General features: G+C 38.3%; 1 protein-coding gene across 3 annotated transcripts in view; it reads right to left on the bottom strand.

Moving 5' to 3' along the window:
* Nucleotides 1-20662, bottom strand: part of LOC131135553 (ephrin type-A receptor 6-like) — a 198409-nt gene that overhangs the window by 77907 nt on the left and 99840 nt on the right. For all 3 annotated transcript variants that reach the window (XR_013629598.1, XM_058081590.2, XM_058081591.2), the window contains exons 4-5: nt 14239-14394; nt 8726-9061 (exon numbers count right to left, since the gene is read on the bottom strand). Coding sequence is in view for 2 of the 3 variants with exons in the window: in XM_058081590.2 (XP_057937573.2) it covers nt 8726-9061; nt 14239-14394 (492 nt within the window). In the remaining variant the exon portion in view is untranslated. The remainder of the gene's footprint in view (nt 1-8725; nt 9062-14238; nt 14395-20662) is intronic.

The raw sequence follows: 20662 nt of genomic DNA, 5'->3' as shown, positions 1-20662 counted from the left end.
TATTGAGCTAGCAAGGTCATTGCAAGGTCAATACTTGTGCACCAATATCATTATCGGCAGTAGAAACCATTGATCTCATTTTTAACTTATTAAACTGATGCACCATTTGGTTGAAATGTAGCTCAGCGCACCCGGACCTCAACATATCAGCACAGAGACAAGCAGTATTGATTCATCCACAGCGTCACGTCCCCCCCCCCCCCAATCCCTCCTTTCCCAATCTAGTTCTTGGAAGCCCTGGGTCTTTCAACACATCCAATTTGTATGGCTGTTGTTGTTATTGGTGTTGCTGCAGAACAGCGCTTTGGTCTCGGGGCATGGACACACCGCTTTATGATGCCGCGCCTAATAAACATCATTGTGATTTTCCCAGGCTGGTAATTAAGTGCGGGGATAATTTGTCATAGTTAGTTAGAGCGTGGCGCAATGCCGGGAGAGGGTTGCCTGGTAGGAACATAGTTGCTGAAAAGGCCAGCAGTTTAGAGCGCACTGTTTCATTTAGAACCGTAGCTGCAAATTGAGGCTGGCGCTGGCTGGGGGTGCAAGGCAGAAGGCCCTCGCAGGTCAAGGTAGATCAGACAGGATCTTTAATCGAGTTTGACTTTAACAATTGACTCAAGTTTGACGGTAATGTTGTTTGAATGCCAATTACCGATTCCCTCTGGATTCATCAGGAAATGTTAAAAAGTTGTCATGACTGACAAGTCAATATGCAAAGTCTTGTGATGTTTCAAACACCAACTGAACTCGGTTCCAAAAGTCTTAGAATCGGTTTTATAAATATTAATGTGTGATATGTGATATATGAAGTACTTCATAACAATGATAGGATGCTATAATGTACATTTATTGCGGATAATTGCTTCCAGTTAGGACATGATAAGTGAATTTCAGTGAAGTAGGATCCCTATTTATAAATCATATATTTTCATAGTTCGAGCATAGAAAACCCTTTTACGACCTTCTAAATACAGTTTTTAACATTATTAGAACCCTCTACACATAAAATAACACCCCTGTAGTTACTTTTACACTAGTATTACCCAATATAGTAATAAGAGTAAGTAATAAGTCCAACTTGCAATATAAACCTTTTGTTCCTGCTATCACATCTGCTGCTTGTGTGTCTCACTGAACATTACAGTAACATGACTGACACCTAGTGACCAGTACAGAATACTACATACAGTACCGTCCCAATATATTTGAATGCATCTTCTGAGGTGTTCCCTCGTTAATCGAGGGAGATTTTGTTCCCAAAAATAGCCCAGAATAAGTGAAATAAGTAGCTATCCTATTTTTTTTTACAATGATTCAATTACTACTACTACATTACTACAAGTACTCCGGTTTCCTCCCACATTCCAAAAACATGCTAGGTTAATTGGTGACTCCAAATTGTCCATAGATATGAATGTGAGTGTGAATGGTTGTTTGTCTATATGTGCTCTGTGATTGGCTGGCGTCCAGTCCAGGGTGTACCCTGCCTCTCGCCCGAAGACAGCTGGGATAGGCTCCAGCACCCCCCGCGACCCTCGTGAGGAAAAAGTGGTAGAAAATAAATTTTAAATTTTAAATTTTAAATTTTAAATTTTAAATTTTAAATTTTTTATTCTTTCATTTTGTACCGCTTTTCCTCACAAGGGTCGCGGGGGTGCTGTGACAAATCTTGTGATACTCCACAACCCTCCCTTGCTCCTGTTGACCGTCCTATGTCTATGTACTGTTTCACCTTTTCATCTATGTTTGTAAATATCCACCTTATAGGATTAATAAAGTTGTAAATACACACCTAATGTTTGCAATAAAAAAAAAAAATAGGTTCCTCCAACTGAATATACTAAAAGTAAACTCCCACACTGACCGCAAAAAAATATCTCTGCAGATGCAACATTTTCAAATCTGCCTTCAGGCCAGTGAAGCTAATGAAGATGATCTGGATTCTAGAGTCAGTGTAAAGTCAATGAGCAGCTCTCCGACAGCCAGCTTCCCCCAACATCATTTCATATGCATTTTGCTCACTGGGCTTTTCATCTACAAAAGAGCGTCTGATTGGAGTCTCAAGTTGCTGTTCTGATGTGACACGGCAACTGAGAGCCATATCTGTCGCTGATTGGTTTTCATGACATGCACAATTACCAAGCTGCTTCCTGTGATTAAAGCGACTCTCATGTTTCTAGGACATCTCCCGTTTTTTTTTTTTTTTCCCTCCCTCTGCCTCTTTCAACCGTCCACCTGTCCGCCTTCCTCTCACCCACCTTTTTTTTTCAGTGTGCATTATGAAAGCACGCCACCACTTCTGAAAGCCTTCTTTATATCACATAATTCCAACAGAAACAAACATTGTACGTTCTTTGGGTAAGCACTACGGAACAGGTTATTTTCAGACAGCTTTTGAGTCAATTTAACTTATTTCCGACGTTTGTCAACATTTCCCGAGAATAATCCAAAGCTGTACATCCAAAACAACTTTCTCCCACTTTCTGATTGGCTTTGTGCTTTGTGAGATTTGACAATGCGTATGTGCAATGTGCAGCCTCCGGCTAACTGATATTCGTATAAATGTGCACAGGCGTACCTGTCTGCTGCACCTCCTCACATCTTTTCCCTGCCAACACTTCATTGTCAGGTAATTTAGTCACTTTTATCCTGTCATTCCTTCCCCTCTTTGTCTTTTTTAGTCCTATCATCTTCTCATTCTCTGTTTCTCATTTTATATTCCCTTTCACCTTCGTCACATTCAAATCCATATATATCTTTAATTATATATCTCGCCGGTTTAATCATTGGTCAAGCGTGTCTTGGAATCAAATATTATACTCTGTTAATAACGCATATGTTATATTTCCCTGGTACTTTCCCTGGATGATCTATTTATACTTTTCTCTGCAAGTCTCGGTGCATGCAAAGTATGCTAGTCATAGGGATTGATGCTTGTGCATATATAGACATATGAATCACAGAATATAGAAAAGGTTACGCCTGACAGGAAATTATCACAGGCCATATACTGTAGTTTCTGATGCATGTGGAGAGTAACCAAATAATGGTTTTTGTATGCATGTATATTTGCAAAGAAGCCCATCACAGGCATAACAAATCATATACGGTAAACTCACCAGGCACCAAGCATTTACCAAAAAGGGGCCATCTGCATTTTAATAACTATGACTAATTTATCTCCGACTGCAGTGCGTTCATACAGGAGTCTTAGATACTCGCACAGGAATTCGCATCCCTGCCTCTTTTTCTGCTGATAGCAACTCTATGCTAATGTTTTCTGTTCACCTTTCCAAATAACCCATTATAGGGTTTCATGAGTCTTGGGAAGAATATTCACAAACATATTCGGCATATTTATATAGCATTAAACCCCTAAAATTCTGGGATATTTTTAAAATCTAAAATGCCCAAAAAGCGTTTGGAATTGGAATTTGACTATTGCACATTGTTTTTTTTCAAAAGTTCAGGTTTTCCAAAGATGTTTGCAGACCCTTGGTCACACTGGCAGCTCCATAGATTCCTGACACTGTAGCTTGTCTTTCAGTACAGTTTGGTCATGACTGTAACCCAGGGGTCTCAAACTCAATTTACCTGGGGACCACTGGAGCTAGGGTCTGGGTGAGACTGGGCCGCATCAGGTTTTCCAAAAAAAAAAAAAAAAAACAAAAAAAAAAAAAACGCATTTATTAAAAACATAAAAATGAATAAACTTTGCTTTGGTTCTGATTTTCTACAATAAAAGCTCTGATAAAACATTCCACTGTTCTCAAATATCCTTTTTTTTTTTTTTACACAAAAAAAGATGAAAAATAAATAAACAAATCAAGAATAAAGAAAATCAATCAATCAGTAATAAATAAATATAATAATAATAATAACTTAATAAAAACTTTTAATTAAAAAAAATATTTTTTCAGATTAAAATGAACAAAGCATTATTAGAGCCCTGTAGACATGACAAAACATGACTATAGTCACATTTATACTCTTTTTATTTACAACATATTGCGCAACTGCAGAGTCTTGAGACACATGCTAACTCGCAAACTAGAGAGCTAGCGTAGCTTTTCACTAACACCTGACTTTAAAATTAATTCTCTATGACAATGCAATTTATCTAGCTAGACACATTTTTTTTCTAAACCACTGCAGTAAATAATGACAGGGAAATAATGAATATTTTCTCAGTAGCTGCATTCTTTTAATAACAGCTTTTATGGTTAAAGGACCATGTTTCCTTTGGGATATGGTATGTCGTGTAGATTATACCCGATTTTAATTTATAATTTGCAAACACCATTTTTTTTTATGTTCTCCCTCCTCCTTTTCTTCTCCTGTGTATGTTTTTTTTCTCTTGTCTTTGTTCTCTGGCTCCATCCACCCCCTGTTCCTTTGTTGTTAAGGGAGTTTGGGGGGAAAACACATTTTCTCATACAGCCACAACACATTAAATGTATTATTCGCCGTGTGTCCAGGGACAGCTCCGACAGTCTTTGCAGGTAAACACAATGTCACGCCGAGCCTTTTTATTTCATTAAGATTCCCCAAGTTCAATGCATAGACACATAGCAAGTCCCTCGGCCTGGTCCAGCACCAATGTAGACTAGACTAACATACTTTTTAAAGTGCTTTAGGGAGCTGGAGTCGGACGGAACCTTTTTTGCGTGTAATTTTATGAACATGTTATGATTTTTGTCGTGATTGAATAGCTGTTTTTAAAGGGTATTTGATACCACTGGGGTGGTGGACCTGGAGTACCTTCTCTGATGTGGTGTGCAACTGTTCTTTCTGGGTTCTTTAGTTTTTAGCATAGAAAAGAATAGAATAGAATATCTTTATTGTCATTGTTATGATACAACGCAATTGGTAATGGTAATGGTTTTATTTCATTTGAACATGCATCAGATTACAATTGAATGCATCACATAATCAGTTCCCAGTTCCACATGTCCAAAAGGAGTAGGAAGAAGCAAATCTTATTAAATCCTACCCCTCCATCTGGTACATTTACAATTAGTAACTGTTACATTTGTTCACTTCCTGCTTTCCATAATACAGTTTAAGGTTTTTTTTTTTTTTTTTGTTTTGTTTTTTTTAATAATGTACCTCGTACTGAAGTGATATGACCATACAAAGACATAATGGGTACCGTAACTGTCAATATAGTGATATATATAGCACATCATGACTGGTTCAAGACTCTTCATCCTTGTATTTAGCAAACATCAACTGCTTGTATTGTTTCTTTAATTCACTCATCGTTGAAATTAAAATGCAAACCAGTCAGTGCATGATTGACGACCATACATAAAAGCTATAAAAAAAGAGCCTAAAAATATATAAAAAGTCTAAATAAACACACAACACGTACATCAAAATTGTACGTTATAGTATGAATTTATCCTATGCTGGTATTTTTCAGGTGTAGTGTATGTTAGAAATGTAGGATTCATTCGGAATCCTTGTTCAAGCAGGTTCCGGGACACTAGTCACTAGACAACTGATGGAAATGAAACTGTTAGCATCATAAAACCTTTATGAACTGAACAGGCAAAAGATGTTAACTGTTAAACGTAAAATCAATATTGATGGTGCGTATAGTGGCTAACTAATTAGTGGCGGGCAGTTAAAGTGAGCCGTTGGCCCCACTGTTTGGACTTCAACGTCTCCATACCCTCAGAGGTTTCACTCACTGCTCCTCCTACCCACTCGGAGATGTCTTGAATTTCTTTGTACCTCTCGCAGTTGTGACATGGAGATCACATACACTGCAGGGTACAGTAACACCTTTCTGGTCATACGTCCCTTGACGGAAATGTTCTGACAAAAGTCTGATCTTCTTACTCCTGTTTAGACCAGCTCTTTTACAGGGCAAACAGTTTCATTCAAACGGGAGTAGATAGAAGCAATTGTAATGCCAGCTCTGGAGAGAGTAATTAACTGCCAACAACGGTTTAGCAAATCGATCGCCGAAGAGGAACCTTGCTATTACAGCTATTAAATTTTTTTGCTTGTACCAACCACCCCCATATGTGGCCCGCAGGACACTAGTTTGAGGCCCCCGCCTTGATATGAAAGTTTAATGTTAGTGCGGCCCGCGCAAGTTTGATATGGATGCTGTATGGTATCATGTACCCAGAAAAAATTATTACATTTGATTAATGTTCATGTTAAAGGTTAAATAACTGTTAATAGTTATCCTCCCTATCCGTGTGGAAGTGGTAAGTTTTTGGCTATTTAAGTTTAAAGGAAATAACTTGAAGGCTACCGTTTAGGTCGCTAGCTCTCTAGTTTGCGAGTTAGCATGTGTCTCAAGACCCTGCAGTTGCGCAATATGTTGTAAATAAAAAGAGTATAAATGTGACTATAGTCGTGTTTTGTCATGTCTACAGGGCTCTAATAATGCTTTGTTCATTTTAATCTGAAAAAAATAATTTGTCTACCCACCAACTATATGTGGTTTCTTAAGTTTTTATTATTTGCCGTTTTATTATTATTATTATATTTATTCATTACTGATTGATTGATTTTCTTTATTCTTGATTTGTTGATTTATTTTTCATCTTATTTTGTGCAGAAAAATAAAAATTAAGATATTTGAGAACAGTGGAATGTTTTATCAGAGCTTTTATTGTAGAAAATCGAAACCAAAGCACTGAAAAAGTTTGTATATTTTTCTGTTTTTAATAAATGCGTTTTTTTTTTTGCCCAGACCCTAGCTCCAGTGACCCCGAGTTAAATCGAGTTTGAGACCCCTGGTAATATCATGTCTTCCTTAAAGATACCCAATCAATTTGGCAACAGAGGCAAAGAAAAACCTTCAATAGATAAAAACAGATGGATCAGATCTTGAAAGGATAAAAACAAATCCAACAGCAGCAATCAGGAAGAGAAAATAAAGTCGGACATTCACCTCGAGAGAAGCGAACCAACCAATCAAATGCCCTTGTCTTGCAGTGGCAATATCCCCATTAAAAGCTAATGAGGTGTTTCCTGGATCAGGGTCTGTGCAATCCATCAAACCTCACTGCAAGATTAATGTTTGAGTTATCCTGCAAACTAACAAACATACTAGTCGAAAAAAAAGCCCTGCTGGGCTGAGACCGGAGGATAACCGTGTACAAAGTCAGACGTGGTGTTGGCTCAGGCCATAGACATAGACACAGGCTTGTAATATAACAACATACAGACATCAACTAAAGGTACTTAATCATCAAACCCAGTCATAATTAATGATGTTACTGTGTAATTAAAAGCTTGTTAGACTGTGATGCACAGTTCAGGTTCTGTAATTGAACATCTGCTCTTGTATTCTTCACAATTCTTACACACATGGATGTGTTGTCCAGCAATAAATATCAATGAGAAAAGTACTGGAATTCACCATAAAGGGCGATGAATGACAAGGGGACCTATTATGTTCATTTCCGACCCTTTGTATTGAGTTGTAGACTCCTAAAGAGCAGGTACACACAATAACCCACACTGAAAGGTATATGTAGATCTTCCAGAATCCTCACCTATTCGGTCTGTTTTATTTATTTTATTTATTACACCCGCAGCCTGCCTCCGGGCAAGCCCACTCTGCTTGTACAGCTTGTACCCCGGCATGCCCATATAAGGAAGTATGACTCACTGTGAGAACACAGGGAGCTGGTGTTAGAAAAAACTCCCTGAAAGGGAGCATTCAGAGCCATCCAAACCTCTTTCAGGGCTCATTTCCAAATGCGTAAACCTCATTATCTGAAACCTTGGCATCGCCTAACACAGGGGTCTTAAACTCAATTTACCTGGGGGCTGGGCGAGGTTGGGCCGCATCAGGTTTTCCAAAAAAAAACCAAAAAATTAAAAAAAACTTTGCTTTGGTTCCGATTTTCTACAAGAAAAGCTCTGATAAAACTGTTCTCTAATATCTTAATTTTTATTTTTCTACACAAAATTAGAAATAACATAAATAAACAAATCAAGAATAAAGACAATCAATCAATCAGTAATAAATACATATAATAATCATAATAATAATAAAACGGCAAATAATAAAAACTTAAGAAACTGGTGGTTAGACAAATTATTTTTTTTCTGATTAAAATGAACAAAGCATTATTAGAGCCCTGTAGACATGACAAAACACGACTATAGTCACATTTATACCCTTTTTATTTACAACATATTGCACAACTGCAGGGTCTTGAGACACATGCTAACTCGCAAACTAGAGAGCTAGCGACCTAAACGGTAGCCTCCAAGTTATTTCCTTTAAACTTAAAAAGCCAAAAACTTACCACTTCCACACGGATAGGGAGCATAACTATTAACAGTTATTTAACCTTTAACATGAACATTAATCCAACGTAATATTTTTTTCTGGGTACATGATACCATACAGCATCCATATCAAACTTGCGCGGGCCGCACTAACATTAAACTTTCATATCAAGGCGGGGGCCTCAAAATAGTGTCCTGCGGGCCACACTTGGCCCGCGGGCCGCACTAACATTAAACTTTCATATAAAGGCGGGGGCCTCAAAATAGTGTCCTGCGGGCCACACTTGGCCCGCGGGCCGCGTGTTTGAGACCCCTGGTCTAACATGAGAACACAACATTCTAACTCCATTTATAGGTCAGAAAATTGGACAAAGCATAATAGGTCCCCTTTAATAAAAGAGCCTCAATTTTATGGATATGAATAGCATCACATTGTGGAAGTAAAATTCATACTCACCACCCTGGTCTGTGCTGACGGTGATAATTGCGACCTGGCGAGGAAATGAGCTCATGTCTGATACCCCATTGAGTGATTCAATCTCAAAGGTATAATTAGCATGTGCTGAGAAGTCCATGACGGTGACCGAGGCGCTGGTCAGGCCTAACGGTCGAGGCAGGAAACGCAGTTCTTCCTCACACAGCTGGCACCGGTCTGGTTCCGGACCACAGCGTTTGCACTGGACATTGTAGGTGAGGTCACGGCGGCCCCCCGTGTCACTGGGCGGAGACCACTCCAGCATCAGACATGTGTCATTCATGTTGAAAAGTAGGTTACGAGGAGGCGAGGGAGGGCCTGTCGAAAGAAGACATGTTCGTTAACATAATTAACTAAAAATAGACAACCTTGGTCTGCATTCTGGTCATCTAAATCACCGTTATATATTTTCAACAAAAAGCGAGCTGCAGTCTTTTTATGACTGCCGTCTCCAGCGGATATCTGCAGCTGTGTGTCAGACGGACGGCACGTTAAGTATCCACTCGTAAGTATCCAAAGTTGCCCAGAAACATGGCATGCAGGGAAATAGTGCAGACAAGAACATTAGTTGCATTCATAGACATTGGGTTGTTACATTATTATTATATATTTTTAATACTTAATACTATACTTTATACTTTAAATACTTAATAGTTTTTATACTTTTGTTTTAATTCCGTTTTTGTAAGCTAAACCATTTAAAACATCTATTAGTTTCCCAGCGGACATAATTAAACATGCATTTTTTTTCATTTTTACATTTCTATTTTTCATTCAAATGTAAAAAAAAAATACTTCTCATTCTTATATTCATTTTTTGGGGGGATTTTTTATTAAAGTGTAAAAAAGTATTCCATTTTCCATTTGTTTTTTCATTCAGAATGGTAAAAACATTTTAATTTAATTTAATTTAATTTAATTTAATTTAATTTAATTTAATTTAATTTAATTTAATTTAATTTAATTTAATTTAATTTAATTTAATTTAATTTAATTTAATTTAATTTTCACTATTCTACTAGGATGTAAAAACACCCTCTGCCCCATTTTTGTGTTTCTGTTTTTCATTCAACAGTCTAAAAAAATGCAAGATCTTCTTTTTATTATTATTATTATTATTAATATTTTTAAGTATTTAAGTATTTGATTACATTCAGTACTTTCATCCATTCAATTAATATGGGGAACATTTGGTGTTACATTTCAATAAAGTTAATGATAACATATTATTCATTCATTCATTTTCTACCGCTTTTTCCTCACGAGGGTCACGAGGGGGGTGCTGGAGCCTATCCCAGCTGTCTTCGGGCGAGAGGCGGGGTACTGGTACTGGTGGCCAGCCAATCACAGGGCACATATAGACAAACAACAATTCACACTCACATTCATACCTATGGACAATTTGGAGTCACCAATTAACCTAGCATGTTTTTGGAATGTGGGAGGAAACCGGAGTACCCGGAGAAAACCACGGGGAGAACATGCAAACTCCACACACAAATGGCCGAGGGTGGAATTGAACCCTGGTCTCCTAGCTGGGAGGTCTGCGCGCTAAACACTCGACCGCCGTGCCGCCTAATATATTATATATCAATATATTAAATGTATTAAAACAATATATTAAAACAAAACTACTTACCAGGGTATAATCAAAGCCATAAATTATGTGTACACTGACCAATAAGCCTTCCTCACCTGAAACCTATATTTTGTATTTAAAAAAAAAGTTTTACACAAGTAAATAAAAACCATGCAGACAAAAACAAGTAAAAGAAAACCACACAAATAAATAAATGCATACACGCAGCAACAAAATGTTCCTTCCAACAATGACAGGCCTGAAAAGCATGTTGGTAGATTCAGTAATTGCAGACATCTCATTAAAGCATTCCTTTTGCGTAACGTAGCTACTTGGTGATTCTGGGGAGAAGAACTCTTCAATGCCTTTGCTGTCAGTGTCGGAGAGGAACACATATAGAGAGAAAAGAACAGGACCTAGCATTGACCCTTGGGACATATTGCAGCAGAATTCTAAATGTTCTACCCAATTATAAAGACGTTTACTACACAGAATACAATGCAGAAAGGTTAAAATGTAAAATGTACCCTTGATATGATTCCACCTCTGTAACATATGAGGTGTTTACCAGGTTTTTATGCTCCCTGGTTGCGTGTGCTTGTGCGTCGCAGTATGCACTGTGCTGTAGCAGGCACTCAGCTGTCAACAGGGTGGAGTTTCAAGGCCTGTGAGATTTGAAAACTCCCTCCCTGCCAAGCGCACTGTCTGCCAAGACAATGCAATATTTCCCCCCATCCCTCCATGCCGCTCCACCTTTGCTGGAAATCTCAACAGACGGCAAAGGCTCCTCCTCCACTTCTGTCAGCGAATGTCCATTCTCTCCCTCTCTCTCTCTATTTCCCCATGCCTTTATCGGCCATCATCTCACCTCTCCTATTCTCTCCACTGAGTAGAATCCACCCACCTTGCCTCCTGTGGATCAACCTCAATGCCATCAATCAGCCTCTATTCTCCTCTAGAGGGAGATTGGGATCAGTATCCGCCTTCCTTTCTCTCTCCACTGTCTACTCCAGCTACGTTTCCTCCACCTGTACTGTATCTCCCTTGTGTTAACCTCCCTTTCTTCCTTCCTGCATTCCCCCTTTTCTTCTACATTTCTTTTTCATTTTACTCAGCAAATATGTTATATTCTTCAACTCATTACAATGAACAGCATTATGCAACCGTAAGATTCTACATCAGGGTCTCAAACTTGCGGCCCGCGGGCCAAATGCGGCCCGCAGGATGCTAGTTTGAGGCCCCCCACCTAGTTTGATACGGATGCCATATGGTTTCATGAAGCCAGAAATTACAGCTTAAAGCTGTGTGCACACCGCACACAATTGACGTGATTTTGCCCTGCCTATACGCAAGCGAACGAGCCCGTCTGTTTTGTTTTTTTCTCTCGTATCCATGACTGAGATCAAAACACTGAAAAAGTGTTTTGTTTTGTTTTTTTGAAAACCTGATGCGGCCCAGCCTCACCCAGACCCTAGCTCCAGTGGCCCCCAAGTAAATTGACTTTAAGATCCCTGTTCTACATAGAGTTTGTGGAAAAATAATGTGTACTAGTGTCAGTTGGCATTTTCAGTTTTACAGTAACGGGTTATGGCCTAGTCACAATGGAGGTAGAACGAGCCAGCCTGCCGCTCAAGCTTGACAAATTCTCCCATAAACACAACATGCACCTCTTGGTCGAGTAGCAAGCTAACAGAACAGACAGAGAACACGAGGTACATTCACAGACGTTATGTCATTAAATTGTCTTTTGTTAGACCCACTAACAATAACTTATTTATGTGTCACAAACCATTGGTTGTGAAAAAAAATATTCATTAAATTCAGAATTAATAATATCACAGGCGTAAAATGCACTTTGAAACAGCACATAATGGAATTTTCGGATTTTATTTACAGTCGACCCTCATTTGTCACATGATTGAGTTTGGTACATTAAACAACAAATTTGTTAGGTGCAAATGGTGCACCTAACAAACAAATCGTTTTACCAAACAAAACATTCACATTTTGATTCCTCCATCTTTGTGAAGAATGGATAGTGGTTTTTTACAGTTAGGACACTATGGGCAGATTCCAGGCAGAGAATCCTTTAACTATATTTATTGTGTGTGTGTTTTATTTGTTCATAGGTCGCACACAGAACTTTCTTCCACTTAATAAACACTGTGTGTGCTGTACAGATGAGGTGCTCTGAAAAATAACCCACTATTAGGTCAAAGAAAATGAAAACAAAAAACGAGTATCCACTGTAATATAATCTATTGCAGTCAACTCTCACACTGGTGATTTATATTGCAGAGAAACATACTTTATTTTCGTACAATTTTGACCAGAGGCATTTTCTGTTTTGTTTGGGAAAATATTCCATCTATAAATTCCAATGGAAAAAAAAATATACATGTATATATATATATATATATACCTTATATAAAATGAGTACATAATGTAAAAATTGCATGTTGCTGTAATTGATATTGACACAGTAGCTACATGACAAACCTGCAGATGGGCTCCTGTTAGCGGAGTGAAGCGCTGATTCTATTTTTAGATGTGCAATATTGCAAGGCAAGATTTTCTGAACACCTCCTTGCCAGGCATTGCACCTTGCAGATTAAACCCTGAGAATGCTCACATTTGCTTGATTTTCCACAGCGCAGAGCGCAAATACGCTCCTCCTCCACAGAAAGCTTTCATCGATGGCCCCTGTCTATCTAAATGACAGCTGAATAGCTTTTTAATTATGGGGGAATAAGTCTAATTAAACTTTAATTTAATGCAAATATTACTTTGTAATTACAGCCAATGAATCATCATCAAGAAAAGGAGGCCAATCCAAAGGCAATTAATAAGATTCTCTATCACACACTCTGACTCCGATATGTATTAAATATCACAATGATCACGTAGAGATGTAGATATTAAGCTTTGGAGATTTAAATGTCAATCAGAATTAGTCATGCTTAAACAGACCGGTGTCTACTTATATTCAAAGTAACAAATTAACAATGAAAAACTCTGGGTTGCGATTGACAAAATGCCCTCTGCCTTGAAAGGCAGCAGCTGTACCATTACACCGCCAGAGAATTACAAGTGCAAAATAACAATGGTAAAAACTCTAAGAAACGAACAATAAACTGTCCAGGAGAGTCAAAACAAGGGCCTCTGTCTTAAAAGGCAGCAGCTGTACCATTACACCACCAGAGAATTCCAAGTGCAAAATAACAACGGTAAAAACTCTAAGAAACTAACAGTAAACTGTCCAGGAGAGTCAAAACAAGGACCTCTGTCTTAAAAGGCAGCAGCTGTACCATTACACCACCAGAGAATTACCAGTGCAAAATAACAATGGTAAAAACTCTAAGAAACTAACAATAAACTCTCCAGGAGAGTCAAAACAAGGGCCTCTGTCTTAACAGGCAGCAGCTGTACCATTACACCACCAGAGAATTACAAGTGCAAAATAACAATGGTGAAAACTCTAAGAAACTAACAATAAATTGTCCAGGAGAGTCAAAACAAGGGCCTCTGTCTTAAAAGGCAGCAGCTGTACCATTACACCACCAGAGAATTCCAAGTGCAAAATAACAACGGTAAAAACTCTAAGAAACTAACAATAAACTGTCCAGGAGAGTCAAAACAAGGGCCTCTGTCTTAAAAGGCAGCAGCTGTACCATTACACCACCAGAGAATTACCAGTGCAAAATAACAATGGTAAAAACTCTAAGAAACTAACAATAAATTGTCCAGGAGAGTCAAAACAAGGGCCTCTGTCTTAAAAGGCAACAGCTGTACCATTACACCACCAGAGAATTACCAGTGCAAAATAACAATGGTAAAAACTCTAAGAAACTAACAATAGAACTCAAATACAGCAGAACAATAACAATTGAGAGGATTAAGCATTAAGTATACTCACGTGTGCAAGCCATAGTTGGAGGATCTTTACCGGCCCTGAAAAAGCCCATTTCACAGCGGCAGCTTGCAGCACCTTCACCATAGCTGAAACTATTTGGTGGGCACTTTGAACACTTGATGTTTCCGGCAAAAGCCTTGTAGAAGCTTGGCTGGCACGCTGCGGAGAGACGGAAAGACAATATAGAGGTAATGAGAGAAAATAAAACATACGCAGGTGAGAGCGTCATGCTAAAAAAAACAATTTCTTTAAAAGAAACTAACTAAAAAGAAAGAAAAAAACTATAGCTGTGACCTCTTAGCAAGCAATAATGTGGTGTCATTAAATATTCACACTCGAACAATCAAATATGATAATTAATGCAGCAGGGTTTCCAAAGTAGTTCACTTTCAATGTACGTTAGACGTACATACAACTTGGTTGGGGCTTGTTCACTTTTATAATTTCCAGTTTTATAAAAGCCTTGCATTAATAATGTTTCTTAGTACTTCCACTTTCCACTTTCAGTCCCTTTCAGCTTTGTCAGCCACCCAGAACTTGATCTGATTTCCTTGTTAAAAGCATAAACTACAATATGACCTTTTAACTAGTCAGTCTGGTGATGGGCCTTAGTTTTAGCAATCACATTGCTAAAACCTGATACCACACTTGTTGCTGCCATTTTCCAAAAAAGTGACCACTCTCACAACTTTCACATAGACTGGACGTCCAACGCACGGCAGCAAGTATCGGGCGATGTGGACACCATCCTTTTTCACTGATAACGGCTGATACCGATCTGTGGCTGATGGATCGGACCACCACTAGTTGTGACATGAAAAATTCCGAAGATTTTGCAGAAATCTTGTGAAGTTGTTGTACCAGACTTAACCCCCCCCCCCACACACACACATATATATTTCTGTTTTATATATACACGGCAAGCCGATGGTATCACCTTAATGCAAAACCTGTTGCAGCAAGCTCAGAGCTAATGTCATCTTCAGGATTTACAGCCAAAATAAGTAAGCCCACATGCAACAAATTAGCAAATATACTGGGGAAAATGGGATTGCAATGGACTGGAGGCCACTTTTGGCCGTACAAGACAAGGTGCCACTAATCAACAATAAGAATGCTTTATTAGGTTTGAGTACAGCCAAAGTAGAATTTATGATTTTAATTTAGTGCCACATTGTCAGGATTACAAACCTATATTCTGGGAATCACAATAGATGAAAATATGAGCTGGAAAACCTCATATTACAAATATACAACATAAGGTGGCCAGAAATATTTCAGTATTGAACAAAGCAAAATCACTCCACACTCTTTATTGCTCTCTGGTTCTACCATATCTTACTTATTGTGTGGAAATATGGGGTAATAACTATAAAAGCAATCTTCACTCGCTAAATGTACTGCAAAAAAGGCCAGTAAGGATAATTCATAATGCCGCGTACAGAGAACATACTAACTCCTTATTACTTGCTGATATAGTTCATCTTCAAACAGCTAAAATAATGCATATGGCTAAAAATAACCAATTACCTAAAATGTCATCCAATACTTCTCTACAAGAGAGGAGAAATATGATCTCAGGGAAGAAGTAAATGTGAAACACTTATATGCTAGGACTACGTTAAAAAGCCATAGCATTTCAGTATGTGGAATCAAACTATGGAATGGATTGAGTAAGGAAATCAAACAATGCACAACGATGAGCCAATTCAAGAAACAATACAAGCAGTTGATGTTTGCTAAATACAAGAATGAAGAGTCTTGAACCAGTCATGATGTGCTATATATATCACTATATTGACACTTACTATGGTACCCATTATGTCATTGGATGGTCATATCACCTCATACTTTGGTACGAGGTACATTATTAAAAAAAAAAAAACTTAAACTGTATTATGGAAAGCAGGAAGTGAACAAATGTAACAGTTACTGATTGTAAAAGTACCAGATGGAGGGGTAGGATTTAATAAGCTTTGCTTCTTCCTACTCCTTTTGGACATGTGGAACTGTGAACTGATTATGTGATGCATTCAATTGTAATCTGATGCATGTTCAAATGAAATAAAACCATTACCATTACCATTATAAGCACATTCTGCCCAGTCTCTTATTGACAGCTAGTGTATTAAATAGTCCAATGACCTTTAAGGAGTTGAAGTGATGTTACTCGTTGAAATGAAAAGAAAGTACTGACAAATGCATAGTAATATAGTTTTAGTGCAAGTTTTAACGGGGGGGTTGTAAACTTTTGCAGAGAATGAGTGGGCAAACAACAGTGGTTCATGATGCATCGATCTGTTTAGCTGGACGCACAGTATGTGATGATTCCCATTCAGCCATAACAAATACGTTATTCACTCCGAAGAGCCCAGTGATCATAAAGCATTTGGTCAACTGCTGTTTTTAACCTTAGATCTCTCTGCACATTATTGACACAAAAGCTGTAGGACTGCTGCATCAGATTACATCTGTGATAAACTATAATCGGTCAAAATAAATTCACCTAGTACTATAAACTGAATGCCAAATGGACTCAATGTGACATTTATTCCCATTTTTATGAACATTCCGTTTAAGTCGAGGGCCCTTCCGTGTGAGAGCATTCACGCAAATATCATCGGACGGGTACAAATTTCACTGCTGCTGTTGTCACCATTCTTATTGATTTAACAAGAGAACACCAGCAGGGCCGTTTTGGAGGGATTCACCTTGAAACATCAAGTGTCTGTGTGTGTTTCCATTGCAGTCTGAGATAAATGGAACCTCCGGGAGAGCAAATCACTAGAAAATGGACTTGATTAGGAAAAGAAGTTTTCACACGCATAGACTACAAATGAATGCAGACACACACTTGGAAATGATTTTAGAGGCCATGTTGCATTCATTTTTACTCATTCGTTCACCCGATTTTAAGGTAAGGAATCAATCATAATGGTTCAGCTTCTACAATGAATATCACCTCAATGATATCTCTTAAACATTTTATCACCTTACCGTTGCTTTTAGGCTTGGACTCAACAGCCCGGGAAACAGATGTTTTAGCATATTGAAATATAACAGCCGCATAAATCTTGTCAAAATCAGACACGAGCTGAAGTTAACTTATCATCCATCACAGAAAATAACATACATTTCCCCCCATCATTATGGGAAGAGTATGATTCCATGATATTTAAGATGTTGAGTCTGTACAGCAGCTGATTGTAAGATTCTTATCAAAGACAAAGTGACTACAAATTAGTCATTTTAAGCTACAGTGGAACCTTGGTTAGCATCCTTCTTGTTCCAGAAGGTCCAACTCTAACCAGAACAGATGCAAACTGAATCAATTTTTCCCAGAAGAAATAAAATAAATCCAGCCATTCCAAAAACACAAAACACGTTTTACAGTTATAGTTTTATATGTGGTAAACAATTTGAAATGTATGCATTCATTCATTCATTTTCTACCGCTTTTCCTCACGAGGAGCCTATCCCAGCTGTCTTTGGGCGAGAGGCGGGGCACACCCTGGACTGGTCACCAGCCAATCACAGGGCACATATAGACAAACAACCATTCACACTCACATTCATACCTATGGACAATTTGGAGTCACCAATTAACCTAGCATGTTTTTGGAATGTGGGAGGAAACCGGAGTACCCGGAGAAAACCCACGCATACACGGGGAGAACATGCAAACTCCACACAGAGATGGCCAAGGGTGGAATTGAACCCTGCACACGCTAACCACTCGACCAACTTCCTCGATTCTTATCAAAGATAAATTATAAATCATCATTTAAGGTTACTTTTACCTTCGCTGAAGATGTGATTCTTGATGTGATGAGTTTTACCAAGGGGTATGGCAGCAAGACACCACCCAGACACCACCTTCTTGTTTTGCCATGAGTTATTTCTTGATTTCAACTGTGTTGCTCACTTCAATAACCCAAAATTGAACCAAAGATCTGCAATTAACGTAACCTTAACGTAACGTAAGAGATGGCCGAGGGTGGAATTGAACCCTGGTCTACTAGCTGTGAGGTCTGCGCACTAACCACTCGTCCGCCGTTCCACCAAACTATGATCATTGTACATTTAAAATACTTTGGAAGTGTAACAGTAGGATTTACATTATTTTGTAAGGGAGAAATAGATTTGATTGGAGTACGATTCCATTTGGGATGATTAAAAATGACAATGGAGGTACACCATATACACAAACATACATTGTCTTCCAACATGCAGTTAATTACTGGGATGAAAATGCACACACAAACACACAGAACTCCATCACAGTGATAAGTAGCATGGCTCAGGGCATGCCAAGGCTGCAGACATCATTAACCTCTGATACTGCTGTGTCCTTGAGTAACAATCTGTCTGTCAACCCCAACCCCCTCCATACTAGACTCTTTTGACTCTGTCAGCCTAATGGGGCCTCTGGTCGACCTTTCCTGAACTGAAGAGATGTTCCTTTTTAAACCTTGTAGCAACATTCTGCCTCAATTTGTTTGGTCAGGCTCTACTCCAAGGCCACAGTGGGGCTCCGCTGCGCTGTGGCTGACAATGCATCAACTAAGCACACACACGCACTTGCAAGCATGCATCCACATCCACAGACAGCAGTGTACTCCAATACCAACTGCGACTAGAAAACGTCAAAACAGTAAAAATCAAATCACGATCCTCAGAGAACAAGATTTCTCATTTTACATTCATGCACAGAAGTACAAAACAGTACAGCTAAATCCCCAAAAGATGGGAAATTATACAGCCGACAGAATGCATTTTAGTAGAATCATGACAAATGCATCTTGGTTTGTGGTTTTCAGAATGTGGATTAAGGTCAGACACAGAATCTTGACAAAGTTAAAGAAAAATGTGCATGGACTTTAAGTTTAAAGATTGTATTTTTCCTGGTACAAAAACTTCAAACTGTTTCCAGTTTGCATGAAAAATACATATAGTACATTATAACACATATTCATGTGTTATAATGCAAGTAACTGCAGCATTTGAAATGCTTGAGTCATTTTTAGTTTGTCTGCAAAATAATGGAATAAGCAACTTTAGGCAAGATTTTAAATGTTAAAATAAATGTAAATATTTGTTATTTTACATTTTAAGTAATTGAGTTGTGAGCTTAATTTTGTGTTTTTTTCGATAGAATTTTTAAAATATGGTTCATGCGGATTATATTTTTAGGGGAAGAAAATAATATTGCAATAATATCATTATCGCAAAATTAGACACCCATATCGCACTAATTACCAATATCGTGCAGCCCTACCTATGGGCAATTTACAGTCTCCAATTAACCTGACATGCATATTTATGGGATGTGGGATTAAACCGGAGTACCTTGGGAAAACCAACGCACATACGGGGATACCATGTAAACTCCACCTCCGGATGCCCACACAAAGATATGAACCATTATCTTTCAGATATGTTATCTGTTAGCCAACATTCTAGTCAACATGCGGTAGGTTTAAATATGTTATGAGAGAATAATCGTCGTCTCTCTTAAGACTCATCAGAACTGGCAAGGTCACAACATACTGACCTTCAAATAAGACCATGAAAATAACATCAATTGTCTGTTGGAAAGTGAATTTTTAAAGCATTCATATATATGTTTATATTCAGTCCGAGTAGCCTAGATCTTTTATATTATATTATATTATTAATACTCACTGTTGTCAGCTCTTTAACTGACAAAATGAGATCCAACTCAAGGGGTCTCCTTGACTGATGAGTCGAATAACTGACTTTTAGAGTGCAGCCTTTCTGTACACCTCTGAGGTGAGCAGATTTGAGCAGGGAACAAGAAAATAGTTTTCTGACTCACTGGCCTTTGGGGCCCAAGTCAACTGTTGGCCCTCAGCCCAAGGTTAATGGGATCTGGAAGTCATCCAGAACATCTTCACAGCCCCCAAGTCGTGGACCATTCAGTCGCTTCTGAGGCACCTTGATTGATGTTAGGGTTACCACAATCTCACCTATATGACACCTTTTTCTGAACCTTCTCGTGACGATAATATAAATCTTAGGCAATTTTTGGTCTTTTCTTCATTGATGACTTAATGCTGGATATTAGGGGAAAAAAAGGACACAATATCCTGATGGGAACATTGTGGTTTTATTGCTGTTTGCGAAAACACGCATACAATTTCTACTACACAGATTATTTTGACAAAGTTGGAAATCCAACAATCGTAACATTTCGTGACCACTGACATCATAATTAGCGGGGAAAGTGGCCTGAAATTCTGTTTTGATTCTAACCCACACTAGCTTAGCACATCATGAAGAGTCTTGAATCATGATGTGCTATATATATCACTATATTGACAGTTACTATGGTACACATTATGTCATTGTATGGTCATATCACCTTGTGCTTCGGTACGAGGTGCATTAAAAAAAAAAAAAAACT

This window comes from Doryrhamphus excisus, linkage group LG12 (genome assembly GCF_037039965.1).
Source record: "Doryrhamphus excisus strain RoL-2023G ecotype Guam linkage group LG12, RoL_Dexc_Guam_v1.1, whole genome shotgun sequence".
NCBI classification, from domain to species: Eukaryota; Metazoa; Chordata; class Actinopteri; order Syngnathiformes; family Syngnathidae; genus Doryrhamphus; species Doryrhamphus excisus.
This window is presented reverse-complemented; position numbering and strand designations above follow the sequence as displayed.